The sequence below is a fragment of the Galeopterus variegatus genome, unplaced genomic scaffold, assembly GCF_000696425.1.
Source record: "Galeopterus variegatus unplaced genomic scaffold, G_variegatus-3.0.2 Scaffold3170, whole genome shotgun sequence".
In the NCBI taxonomy this organism is placed as follows: Eukaryota; Metazoa; Chordata; class Mammalia; order Dermoptera; family Cynocephalidae; genus Galeopterus; species Galeopterus variegatus.
The window spans coordinates 42919-56924 of record NW_007729281.1 but is presented as its reverse complement, the minus strand read 5'-3'; the positions used below and the strand labels follow the sequence as shown (position 1 = coordinate 56924).

The 14006-nt window shown below is 45.9% G+C and overlaps 1 protein-coding gene across 5 annotated transcripts in view; it reads left to right on the top strand.

Annotated features, from left to right (window-relative positions):
• The window catches only part of NAP1L4 (nucleosome assembly protein 1-like 4), a 39025-nt gene extending 28754 nt beyond the window's left edge, over positions 1–10271 (top strand). For 4 of the 5 annotated variants that reach the window (XM_008584186.1, XM_008584181.1, XM_008584184.1 and 1 more), the window contains exons 10-15: positions 574–719; positions 3730–3752; positions 4236–4355; positions 7192–7221; positions 7688–7744; positions 10066–10271. In XM_008584186.1, coding sequence (XP_008582408.1) covers positions 574–719; positions 3730–3752; positions 4236–4355; positions 7192–7221; positions 7688–7744; positions 10066–10092 — 403 coding nt within the window. In that variant the 3' untranslated portion in view covers positions 10093–10271. Of the gene's footprint in view, positions 1–573; positions 720–3729; positions 3753–4235; positions 4356–7191; positions 7222–7687; positions 7745–10027 lie in introns of all 5 variants that reach the window. The other variant, XM_008584185.1, reaches the window with a different exon arrangement.
• Positions 10272–14006: the final 3735 nt, after the last annotated feature.

Sequence of the window (14006 nt, the reverse complement as noted above, 5' to 3'; positions counted from 1 at the left end):
AGGCCGTCATGTGAGAAAATGACCTGGCCCTTCCAAGGGTGTTCTTGAGCAGGCAGTATTCAGATGCTGTCAGGTGTTACCTATGGCCGCCCGAGGTGAATCAGAGTTAGGAAGCAGGTGTTCTGCACTGGTCGTCAGTATTTGCAGCAGACACCTGTTTACTTTCTCCAGGTTGTCCTGCTCACTTAGTTGCCTTTAGAATTAGGGTACATGAGAGGTGTGCTCTGGCATAGAGCAGCAGGTGACAAGTTTTTACACATCATGCAGATGTGACCAGGCTTTGTCATAGAAAACATTTCAGACTCCTTATGAAATGTCTTGGGAGAATAATGCCATTGTTGTTTCAGATGTGTCAAGCTTGAGGCAGTAGTGACACCCAACATGAAAGAGGACTGGGCCATTTCTCTTTTGCCAACCTTCATATATACTTCATGGGCCTCTGTGGTGCTTGGTTTGCAGATTGGTTTTATTAAATTTTCCAGGTTGAGCATAGAGGTGTGGTTTGCTTCCTGTGCATTTGTAATCAGTTCTTCTCATGGAGTGTGTGCCCTGACAGCTGTCTTGTCCCTGTAGGTGTACCATTGACTGGAAGAAAGGAAAAAACGTAACAGTCAAAACCATCAAGAAAAAGCAGAAGCATAAGGGTCGAGGCACTGTTAGGACGATTACTAAACAAGTGCCCAATGAGTCCTTTTTCAACTTCTTCAGTCCACTGAAAGGTGAGTTGGTTGGGTTGTTAGTATTTATTGTGTAGTTGTATAAAATAATTTTGTAACCTGATCCATTCCTAACTCTCAGAGAGCTAAGTCCTGTTCTTCCCAGGCGAGCATGCACAGGCAGTGAGAAGCTGGGACAGTGGAAGTAGGACTGTCACTTTCAGCAGGAAGGGGAGAGTCTTCACTGACTCGTTTGGCAGCTGCCCAGCAGAAACTCCTAGCTCCATGTTGAGAAAAGGGACAGGAACGCCTGCACCTGGGCTGCTCTGCACCTAGGTGGCACTTCTGCTTCTCTCAAAAACAGATTTGTGTTGGGCCAGCCCCATGGCGCACTCGGGAGAGTGCAGCGCTGGGAGTGCAGCGTCGCTCCCGCCGAGGGTTCGGATCCTATATAGGAATGGCCGGTGCGCTCACTGGCTGAGTGCGGTGCGGGCAACACCAAGCCAAGTGTTGCGATACCCTTACCAGTCACGAAAAAGAAAAAAAAAACACAGATTTGTGTCTGTTTCGTGTCCCCTGCAACCGTGCCAGCCTGCCTGGGGAGCTGTCTGTCCAGGAGTCGGTTACTGGCTTTTCACTGGTTACAGGTGCACAGCTTTTGAATCATCTGCTTAAGCCGCCCTTTCTCATAAATGCTGTTTTGTTTTTATGTGTGATTTGATAGAACACAGGGTTTGGGGAATTTATATATTGTGATAAATATAAGTTGTTGGATTTTCATTTTTGAAAGATTTGGGACAGAATCATACCTTGGACCCCCCCCCCCCCCCCCCCCCCCCCCCCCCCAAGTCATAAAATAAAGATGGAAACCTTTAAGCTAGTAAAGTTTAAGTAGTTGATTTTAAGAGTAAATTTCTTGTTAAGTCTTAATTTAATTTTCTAATTATGAGAGAACGTGAAGGCCAGACTACTTGGCAGTGTTAAAAATGTATATGAGAAAAAAACATTTTCTCTTCTTTTTCCATGATTGAAAACATAATTTGAAGTAAGGAACTGCCAGGCCCTGCTGCAGATAATCAGTGAATGCTTAGGTTGTTGCATGTAGGGCCAGAGGGTGGCCCCATTCTCAAGTCTGAATGTCTGATTTTTTGGCTTTGTCTCTGAGCTTAGCACTCTCATCTGTCAAGTTACCCTTCATGGGTTGTTCCCTTCTTTCTTATTATAGTGGCTGTTTTTTGTGATTTGACTTTGAACCTAGAAGATGCAAATGTATATTGGCTAGTTTTTAACTTTTTTTTTTGGAAAGATCACTTCTGGAGCCTTGCATTGGGCTTGTTGGAGATGATTCCACTGGAATTCACCATGAACCAGAGAGGCTTTGACTCCTGGAATCAGCAGCTTTGTAGAAAGTTTTCTTAAAACTGATTAAGTGATTTTTAGAATTAAAGTGGAATTGATAAGCAGACTCAAGGGAACTTTTTGGATGATTTTGGGGGTTCTGAAACCTTTATGGTGATGGTTGCACAACTCTAAAATTAATGTACTAAAAGTCATTAAGTTGTACTTTTTTTTTTTTTTTTTTTTTTTAAGATTACCGGTAAGGGGATTTTAACCCCTGACTTGGTGTTGTCAGCACCACGCTCAGCCAGTGAGCAAACCAGCCATCCCTATATAGGATCCGAATCTGTGGCCTTGGTGTTATCAGCACCACACTCCTGAATGAGCCACGGGCCAGCCCTATTAAATCATACATTTAAAGTGGGTGAATTTTATGGTATAAATTATACCTCATTAAAGCTATTTGTAAAAGTAATCAAATAAACGTATAGTGTAATACCAAGTGATCAAGTGATAACTGCCATGAAAAAGAATAGAGGGGGCTGGGGAGGGGGTTATAGGGGTAATCAAGAAAAAAAACAAATTGATGACTTTTTTTGAAATGAAGGAAATGTTAGATGGCTCATCCAGCTCCCTCTGTCTATAAATCTACAAAAGCAGAGTGAGGCACTGTGAGTCATTGTGTGGGCTCATGGCACAGGGTGCTGCGTCCCCTGGGGATAATGCTGTTCTGACGTTCAGACTCTTAGCCTCGCCCCAAGCTGTGTCTTAGACCCCCAGGTGGTGCTGAGGCTTGGGAACCATGCCTTGTGGGTGATGTTTACCATCCGTGCCTCAGCACTGAACAGCGAGTGCTGCTGAAGGTTTGTGGGGAAGGGGTGTCAGATGAGAGATCCCAGTGAAAACTGAAGAGGTAGGTGTGAGACTAAGCAGAATAAACATTCAACTCCCAATGAAAGTCAGGGCCTAATCACAAGCATTTCTGAAATCAGGGATTTGAACCATTTATCATTTGAATGTTGCTCAGCTTCATGGAGTGTGGTTAGAAGTCTGTCTTTCCTGTCACAATTAGCTCGGTATCAGCACCAAAGTCTATATGGTCTTGTGTGTATCGAGCCCATGTGTAAGCATCAGCTTTCAGTGAGGAGCTGTGTCACTATGCAGAGGGTCGTCAGTGAACACTGTGGCATCTCCTTGCTCCTTTAGAAATAAGCAGACAGAAAAGCAGTGTTTGCTGCGCTGAGATGCAGTGCCATGGTCATTCTCAGGGCTTGTAAGATTTTCCTCTTTCCTGCATCATTGTGCAGTTTTGCAGGGCACGAGTTAAGTCTTCCTGTAAGGCACAGATGCACTGAACAGCCACAGACTGGGGCCGTTTAATATGCCTTTCCTCATGTTAATACCTTAAATGTCTCCAAATGCTTTTCTGAAACGGGCCTTCCGTAGCTGGGTCTGTCAGCACGCTTGGGTCCCAGCCCGCAGCACATGACTAAGGTGGAGAAGGATGGGGACATGGAGGGCAGCAGGCCAGCTTCAGTGTGCAGTGTGGGGAGGGGGGGGGGGTGGAGCTTGTAAAGACACCCCTGAGGAGGTGCAGAGCTTAGGTGCTTTCTAGTGGAAAACCTTCCAGTGTGAAATGTTCCATTTTGTCTGCCAGCTGAGCTTCCTCTGAGGTGGCTTTAAAATTCTTTTGGTTGTCAATGTAATGTTTTGTCTTTTTTCCCCCCCCCCCTAGCATCTGGGGATGGAGAATCACTGGTAAGATTTGTGTTGTTATTAAAGGTCTTGCTTTCCTATTTAAATCTTTATTTCCTAAGTGGTTGCCTACTTTTTCATTCATTTCTCCTTCCTAAAACCCGGGGTTAATTTGAAATCATTACACTTTCGAGTTAAAGAAAAGTAGGTATTTTGTATGTTGGCTTCAGTAGCAAACATGTGTCCTTTAATCCTGCTCATCCCACGTGTCTGGGACTTTGTGCCCTTCCTTCTGTGTTGGAAGCTCTGGGCATGTGTGGGAGCCTGGGCCCTTGCACTTCTGCGTACTCTGCTGTCTTGCTTTAGTAGCTCCTTAATGTCGTTTTAAGTATCTTTGAGTATGTCGTGACTGTCACCGAGCACTGCAGAAGTTTGGTGTTCTAAGTCAAGCAGACCAAAAGTGAGGGCTACAGTTTGGGTGAGGTTAGTTAAACTGCTATATTTATCCCATTAAAATGAGTTAACATGTAGGTTTTTCCCTCTCAGGATGAAGATTCTGAATTCACATTAGCCTCTGATTTCGAAATTGGACACTTCTTCCGTGAGCGGATTGTCCCGCGGGCCGTGCTCTACTTCACTGGGGAGGCCATAGAGGATGATGACAATGTATGTCTCTGGGTATGAGGGCAGCTGCCACCTGGGTGCTCCCCTCTGTTAGTGCTGAGATGTCTGGAATTGCAGCTTGGGAAACCCCGAAGCCTAGGGTTTTTGTTACATCATCAGCCAGATTTGTAGCTGGGCTGCTTTGCTCTGCTTGGGGGTGAAATAGACTAGGAAGCGGAAGCAGGAGAAGTAGATGTCTGTGAAGCAGTTTCAGCGTCCACTACCGGTGACTGTGCGAGCCTGTGGCTGGTGACTTGGTTCATAATGTCCTCCAAAGGCCCCAGGGTCTCACTGTGTTCCATGTAAGGCCTGTAAGCTTCAGGGAACTTCTGAACATGAGGAAAATCTCATTCATGGAGATCTGGCCACACCAAACCATTATTGCCAGTGGACTCATGCTGGACTGTTGCATACCAACCCAGGGAAATAAACCCATGCTCCACAAGGAAAACGGCAAGACGGTGCCTGTCGCTTTTCTCTCTGTGCTTGGAAGAGACATCTCCTCTGCGGTTAGAACTAGTGGGAGCACTGCACCCTGCACTGCCCCACAGGCCTGCCTTTAGCTGTAGCCTGAGATAGTTCTCCATTGTCATAATCAGGTTGCCGCGAATCTTCTGAATCTGTGGAAAACAGTTTTGATTTGTAGCGCATTACTAGAATTATGTTTTAGATGACGATTATTCTCTTGCTTTTAGAGCTCTTAGATTTTATGGCTACACTATGTTAGGTTCCTTTCTTAAGAGGTCTTGGGGCTTCAGATGGGGTGGCAGGAGTGGCTAGGCCTCCCGTGGCAGCAAAGTCCTGCTTCTCACGGCTCTCCCGGTGTGCTGAAGCCTTCTGCACGGGAGGAATGGCCAGTTCGATGTTCGTCAGCTCTGAGGTCTTAAGACTAGTCATTTAAGCTTGGAAATGCAGCTTGCTGGTTCGTTCCTAAGCTGGGTGGTGGTCCTGGGGGGTGGGAAACATGGACGCACAGAACTCAGCATAGTGTTGGGTCATTTAAACACTCAAGCAGTTGCTGAGACTTGAGTTTTACACAACAGTTTCTAGACCAGCACTGTCCAGGAGAACTTTCTCTGATTTCCCTCTGCTCTGTCCAGTGCAGTAGGACTGACACGTGTGCGACTTGAGGACGTGAAATGTGGCTGGTGTGACTGAAGAACTGAATGCTTAATTTAAATTGGCATAGGTTTAAATAGCTAGTTAAGGGCTATTGGCTGCACGTTGGAAGCTCCTCTCTAGACCAGTGGGCTTCTAACTTTCTTGATTGTATACTTGTCAATTTGAAAGACTTGAATATGAGCACATGCGTATTTTCTTACTTTGGATGTATGTGGTGTGGGTACTGCTGGTGAGCACTGTCATGCACCTGCCTGTAGCGTGTGTCTTGTTCACTCATGGTACATGCGGTGCATATGCTCCTGATGAGCAGTGTCGTGAAGAAGTTACAAGTGTGGACTCAAGCTAGACAGCCTAGCCTCGCATCCTCATCCTGTCCCATGGTAGCTGTGTGACCTCTCTGCTTCGCTTCCCTCTGCTGTAAAATGGAGCTAGTGGTAACAACTCTCAATACTTGTCAAGCACGTAAAATAGTGCCTGGCTCAGAGCAATTGCTCAGTAAACATTGGTATAAAAAGTATTCTACTCATGTTAGGTGCATGATAAACTGCACATCAACACGGAGAAGTTGTTGGAGCAGGGAGTGAACATGGGGGCCTCTTGCTGTCTTCCTGTACACTGCTGCAGTGGAGACCACTGCTCTGAGCGAGTGTGACACATTTAAAACAGGCCGCTGCAGGTGCGTAGGTAGAGTGACTTGGCTGCAATGCTTAGAACCTTAGGAAACAGGCACTTGAGGCTAGTTCAGATCTGACCTTAAACGCAAGAAAAGCTTTTCCCTGTCAGCGGCCACTTAGGATGCTTCAAATGAAAGGCAGGGTGTGCAGGCTGCAGGCTGTGTGTGAGCCAGGTCACACGGCACAGTAGGAATATGGAGCAGTGCTGATGAGGCTGCGCTTGCTTTCGGTGTGATTCTCACGTTGGGGGCTCGAATCTGAGAGTGCCAAGCCTGTCACACCTTCCTGTACACTGCTTATGGAGCAGTGGTGATGAGGCTGCGCTTGCTTTCGGTGTGATTCTCACGTTGGGGGCTCGAATCTGAGAGTGCCCAGTGTACCCTTGACTGAGGAGAGACTGACTGATTCAAGGCAACCAGTGTGACATTGGGTTCTCCTTTGAGCGCTTCGGTTTTCACTTGTAAAGATTAAGCACCAAGGTTTCATTAAGTTTCTACTAAAGAAATGTTTCTTTCCCCTTGTATGAGGTGTAAAGTGATACCGAATTCTTGTATGCAATAAAATTAGGCTACTGGTTTTCTTAGATAAAAGAACACAAATTCATTAGTTTACAAAGTCTTCTTCCATCTGCCTGCCCTTCACTCAAAACAGGCAGTGGGAGCAGAGCTGTAGTGCTGGGTCCTGCACATGCCCTGGCTGACCGGCTCTTTTGTCGCCCCTCCCCACCGCGGCTCCTTGTTCTGAGTAACTTCCCATTCCCTGGCATGCTGTTAAAGTGCGGAGCTCATGAGCAAATGGCTCCTTGGCCAGGCCCAGCCCAGGCCCAGCCCTGCAGTGTCTGTGCCTGGATACCCTCAGCAGCACTATGCCCCCACCCAACTGGGACTGGAGCCAGTACGGCCCTCTGCCCAGCAGGCTCTGGCTGGACCTTCTGCTCTCCTTAGTCCTGACAGTGGGGGTGCATGGGATGAGGCTGGTCTCTAGGGCAGGCTGCTGTCATGGTCTGTAAACCTAAAAATGTTTCCCTGTTTTTCTTTTTTCAGTTTGAAGAAGGAGAGGAAGGAGAAGAAGAGGTAAGACACAGGTTACGTGAAGCATCATCATTCCCCTAACGTAGCGTTTTCTTTGGCTTTCTTGACTTGAAGATTGTGAAATCTCAGGACCAGGCTGACACCTGTTTCATGTGAGGCTGCTTTGACTCTTCCAGCCCTCTTAGAAAAGCAAACAAGTACTGTAGCAGATGCTGCAACAGTGTCTGTCGGTTTGATCCTGCAAATAGTTTATGAAAGTAATCTTAGAAAATAATTATTTAACAAACAAAATCTATTTTTTCAGAAATATGTTTATTTCAGGTTATCTGTGAGAACAAAAAGTTATCCAGAAATAATTGTGTCTAAAGGAAGTGATTTAATCATTTGTGATTAGCAATAATTGGCTTCCTTCTAAATCAAAGCATTGCTTTCATTTGTTTGTAGATAGCCAACTCCATAGGAGTTCATATCCTGTCTTTCCAGCTAATTCTCATTCCTTTTAATCTAGGAATTAGAAGGGGATGAGGAGGGAGAAGATGAGGACGATGCCGAAATTAATCCCAAGGTTAGTTGTTTTGGGGCTGCTCAATCCTGTGTATGCTACACTGTTGGGCTTTTTAAAATGTTCCCCACTTTGAGTCAGTGGTGTTAAGAATGTGTATTTGTTATTGTCTGACTAGAAGACAACGTGTCAGGAACTGTTCAGACACCGTGTGTATGATTTGAGTGTTAAATATAAATATTCAGTAAGATGCTTTTCTGACTCTTAAGCTTCATCTTACGTACATAGACTTGTTCAGTAGAGCAACTTTATTTTCCGTCTTTAATTCTTTGAAGGTAATGATTTAACTGACAACATGAACTTTTGTGTGTGTGTGTATTTGGAAGAGGTGCAGAGAAGAGACTTGGCGGGGTTTTTTTTTTTTTTTTTTAAAAATGACCGGTAAGGGGATCTTAACCCTTGACTTGGTGTTGTCAGCACCACGCTCACCCAGTGAGCAACCGGCCATCCCTATGTGGGATCCGAACCCGTGGCCTTGGTGTTATCAGCACCGCACTCTCCCGAGTGAGCCACAGGCCGGCCCAAGGGGGGGTATTTTTTGTTAATGAGTAGAATAATGGAATCGTAACCATAATTTTACAGTTGTACTTGGCCTGAGAATACGCAGAAGGTGTGTCTAGAGATCTCAGATACACATCTCAGATAGTTTAAACTGGGGAGGTTTGCTAAAGAAAACTGAAACTTAAAAGAAAAATGAGTGGGCAGCCCATTCGTTTTACCTGTGAATTTGGATTTTTATTTGTGGTCTCAGATTAGCTTAAATCAAGATACTTTACGTTTGACACGTAGTTTAAAATCCAGTACTGCTGGGGCCGGCCCGGTGGCGCACTGCTATAGTGCGCCGTTTGGGAGCGCGGCGGCGCTCCCGCCGAGGGTTCGGATCCCACATACAGACCGGCTGCTCACTGGCTGAGCGAGGTGCGGGTGCAACACTGAGGGTTGCGATCCCGTTGCCGGTCCCGGTCCGGTACGGGTGCGACACTGAGGGTTGCGATCCGTTGCTGGTCACGAAAAAAAAGACAAAAAGGAAAAAAAATAAAATAAAATAAAATCCAGTACTGCTTTAATGTAGTCCTAAAACTAGTGAAAATTTACTCTTTTTCTAAAGCATGAAATTTATAGCTCGCTTGCATCTTAAAATTAAAAATATTATGGGCTGTCAGAGTTCTAACATTACCTGGTGTTTTTGTAACATGTATCTCTACCTGACTAGACATGTTTTGTTTGTTTTTACCCTTGTTTTTGCTGGAGTGGACTGTGCATTAGAAGCTTTCAGTGTGTAACCTGGTTCTGTAACCTGTTTATTAACACCAGGTAGTGGTTCCTTCAGGGGAAGCATGGGAGAAGGGCTCAACACTTTTTAAAAATGTGCCTTTAAGTACCACTCTGGGAATAAGCTCATGGAAATGTTCATCTTTAAAGACTGGCCTGTCATGGGTGACTCTGTGCTGAAGGTGCACCTGTGCTCAGCATCGTGGTGATGGCTGGTGAGGGGGCTGCACGGGGATGAGGTCTGGGCTGGACTGCAGTTTGGGGACAGAGAAGATGGGGTTATCTCAGGGCACAGCATTGGGTTGAGTAGGTGGCACTTTATAGTGATCTGCGGTGTTTGGTGTGTTTGCTGGGCTATTTCTGCCCTCTGGGCACTGAATGAGCCTGTTCACGGTTGTGGTCAGAGGGCAGGGGCCGGGCATAACTTCAGCGTCCTCAGTTTCTTTTTCTCTCCCTGTGGTCTGTCCTCCCTCCCTTGATGAGCCTTCTGTCTCCTCTCACGTCCCAGTTTCTTAAAAGAGCATTCTCACCAAGTGGTTACAGATAATTTATCGTAAAGTAGTGAATTACACAGACTAACACCTCGTGAAGCCTTTGACTTGTTTTATTGGTTGGGGTGGGGAGAAATGACTAAAAATACGTTTAGGCTGATGATGCAAAATGCGAGGACCGCCAGGCATGTGCAGCCTGCCCAGACTCACGGTCCTCAGGGTCGTGACATCCCATTTCTGTCCCTAAACACGCACCTCTCTCAAGAGATTGGTAATGTTAAAGTCTGCAAGCAAAAGAAAATAAGGAAGGAAAGAACTTTTGGTATTGGGAATAATCTGTTATAAGTGAAAATAATGTTTTCTGACCATTTTTGTTGATATAGATCTGGTGTGTTGAAGCTGCTCATCTCAAGTTGGGTATTTTATAGCCATTAGAAAGTGTGGCTGTTTCTTCCTGTATAATTTTGTCCATTTCATTTTCTTTGATGCTGACGGTTCCTTTCAATTTTTTTTCCCCATTTAGGTGTAATTTTTGTCTGTTAATCACTCATACGTTTCTAGGTACGGTGGAACTTCATTCATACCTAACCTCCACATCTGTGGCCTGTGCTTTGTGCAGCGCACTGCTCTCACTTCATGGACAGAGAGGAAGCTGCTGTCCAAGCACACTCAGCATGTGACAGGCTTGACACGGCGCTTTCCAAAGAGCACGGTTGTTGTACAGATGTCTGTTGTTGTATACTGATAAAATCAACGAACAAAAACTAGATTTGGCGTCTGCTTTCTGAGCCTGGTGTTTCTTGCTAACCAAGTAGCAAAGATGAACCTGAGGTGGCATTTTCATTGATGACAGTACTCCTGTGCAGGAAGAGGACAGGCCCTGGGAGGCCAGCAGCCTGCAGGGTAGCACACAAGCCACTGTAGACTGTTCATTCTTGTGGAGACCACAGTGCACATGGCTGCCCCTAGTCATGCAGGGCTGCGCCATAAGGGGGTCAGACACACGGGCAGTAAAAGTTTGCCACTGTAATTTCTCAATATGTCTATTGAATGTTTTTGAATTTAGGTGATGCAGGCTAATAGGTATACACAAAGGGGTAACTGAACTTATAATAAGCCAGAATTATGTATGTACGTATGTATGTATTTTTGGTGGCTGTCTAGTACGGGGATCCAAACCCATGAGCTCCACGTCATAAGGCAGCACTGTAACCACCTAGCTGGCCAGACCTGTGCCAGAATTTTGCACCTAAAGTTAACTGGCATGTGTTTCAGTGTAAGTAGTAGAAAATGCTGTTGAGAGGCTGATGAAGAGTGTTCTGGTTGAATAAGAAAAGAACCTGCTGTAGATTTAAGTGAGCAACAGTAAGCCTGGGGGCCTCCTTCGTCCCCCACTCATTCAGTCCCAGCAGCTGCACTCCATCCTGGAGTGGGCTGACAACAGGCCATGAGTGCAGGGGGGCTCCTGCCTGTCACAAGACCTTGTGCTCGTGGGACACTGTCATCGCTTTGGCAGGGGGTAGAGACTTAGTGGGAAAGAGGAAAGTTGAGAGCAGGAGGTGCTGTGAGAAATGAGTACAGTAATGTCTCAAACCATAACAGGGGTTCCTATAGGTGGGGATGAGCAGGCACCCAGTTTATAAGGGGGTTCTGGTCCCCACCCCAGAATGGCAGTATGATCCTGGTGACCCTCTGGACCCGGTGTGCTTGGCGGGTCTTAGCACATCACCTTCCTGTCTTCCTCATGCAGGCTCTTTCATAGAAACTCATGCAGCAGATTCGGGGTAAGGAAACCTTTTTAATTAGCTGAAATTTACACACGTCTGTGGTCTTTCAGTATGTTTTCAAGGGCCAAGCCTGATAATTTGCATGTTTAAAATTATGTCCAACTGCTATTAATTACTGTTGTCCCCTTATGCCTGAAGACCTTAACTAGTCTTGTTTCACCAGTACCCCCATCTGCTCCTCTCACCTTGCCTGTTATTTTGGAATAAATTCTAGATGTGTGTCATTTATAAATATTTCAGCATGTACCTCTGGAAGAGGACTCTGCTTGAACAGCCACAATAGCAACATCCCCCTGGAAGTGTCACTAGTCTGGTCGGGGCTTCAGTGTTCCAATGGGGAGACTGTCGCCTTTGCAATCAGCGAGCTCCGGGCGCTCGGGCTTCCTGTTTCCTAGTACAGCTGCTGTAGCTGAGTGTGCTTTAGTGTTGGGTCTCTACCCCTTTCTCAGGTCAATTGTGACCTGTTAAAACCCTGCCTTTTAAACAGTCCCATGACAGGCAAGGCTTTTGTTGCCTTTTAAAAAGCCCACTGCCCCTCCCTTGATAATCAGGTTAGCATTGAGTGATCAAATTGTCATGAAAATCCGTGACATGAAATAGAACTGTTCAGTTGCAGTTTCAATTGGGCCTTTGTCACAGGCCAAAAATGATGGGTGTCTGAGTTATAAAATGCAGATGCTCCACTGTGCTTGCTGTGCTGGGGTCACGCCTGCAGGGGGCGCAGCTCGCCCCTGGACAGGCGCCTGGCACTTGGCTTTTATTGCAGCTTGCACCCTCACAAGGGCCCGGTCTGGCTGTTTCAGTAAGGACTGTTCCTCCAGCAGTCCCCGTCACCTGAGTTACTGGTTTTATTTAATGCAAATAGATACCACACTCTCATGGTTGAAAATATGTATTACATCATTTATGCAACATAGGATACTTTATTTGTGATAAGTTACATGTCACTGACTGCGTAACGTTGTATCTGTATAGTTTACAGATACATAGAGATGTGTATAGAATGTCTCCCATCCTCTGTTACCTGCCCCCAGTTCTCCCTGTCAGTGCACAGCACCCCTTTGCTAGCTTCCCGTTTTATTTTTTCTATTTTATTGGTTATGCATATTCATGGGGTACAAAGGTAACCGTCACTACTTGTGCCCAAGATGTAATGGCCAGATCAGTACTATCAGCATGCCCATTACTGCAAATTGCGATTATTCCACGTGTCCCCAACCCGATTAATCCCTGACCTCCCTCTCCCACCCCCCTCCCTCACCCCATTTCACAATCCTAGATCTGTTCTCTCCCTCTGCAACTCTGCTGGGCAGAGACTGGAGCCTAAAACCCAGGTGTTCGGGTTGATTTCTGGGCTCTTTCTATTACTCCTACAAATAAAGATCTGAGACTAGGGTCCAAAGTTAATACTTGGTTTTCTTTCTTTTTTTTTTTTTTTAAAGATGACCGGTAAGGGGATCTTAACCCTTGACTTGGTGTTGTCAGCACCACGCTCAGCCAGTGAGCGAACCGGCCATCCCTATATGGGATCCGAACCCGGGGCCTTGGTGTTATCAGCACCGCACTCTCCCGAGTGAGCCACGGGCCGGCCCTTGGTTTTCTTTTTTAATGCATCCTTTATACATAATTTTTCTCATCCCTTAAATGTGATTTCCCAAAGAAGAAACTTTAGCCCCAGCTTACACCATAAAAGGTGTCAGTTGTGTTAACCCAGGTGTTTCTTTTGAACCATAGGCTGCAGGTTTTTCTTAGATTCCGTAGGCATGCCAGATTATAGTCAGAGTAAGCGTCATCTCAGCAACTAGAAATCATAGGTTACAGATTAGTAAATTTGTTAGGTCACAAGTACTGGCAAGATCATCATCTATTTCTTAGGCTGTTTCTTGTTATCCTCCTCACAGGATCCATGTGGTTGCTGGCGTGGTATAAATGGTCTTGTAAGACTTGTGCAGCAGAGCGAGTTGAAGTTAATCTGCTCCTCTGGGGAAGTGGTATTGCCCGGGTACCTGTACCGCCTGGGCGGGATTCCCCACTTGGAGACCAGGGGGAGGGCGGGGTGTGTGTGTGGTCCTCTCAGTAGTGGCCCTCGCCGTTTGTAGCTGCAGGATAGATTGGCCAATGAGCGTTAATCGACTTGGCACTCTTTCCTGCTATTAAAAGGAGTGAGACCCTACTGGAAGAGATGCTTTCGCTCCTTGAGATCAACATTTGAGCTACTTGGAGACAGATTTGCGTGCACTTTAGAGAACAGGACTGTTAGCACGAGTGGGACTTGGTTCTGCATCAGCCTGCCTGGGGCAAAACCTGCAAGGTGCTGGGCATGTGGGCAGGGGTGCGGGTAGCTGCCCAGGCAGACACCCAGCTTTCTGTACTATTCATTAATCTCCCTTGTCTTGGAGACCCTCCTGCTGAGTACACTGAATTAGAATGCTTCACAACGTATCTTTAAAACAGACAAGGCAGCCCTGCTGTGACGTTTTTCCTGGGAAACTAGCTTTTTTTGTTACTGTTTTTATTTATTTATTATTTTTTTTCTGTGTGTGCAACTTCTTTTTTAATTAATTAATTAATTGATTGATTAATTTTCCCGATATACAATGTGGTTGATTATTGTTGCCCACTACCGAAACCTCCCTCCCTCCTCTCAACTCTTGTCTATTGTAAAGAGTGCTGCGATGAACACTGGGGAACAGGTATACCTTTGACTTGATGATT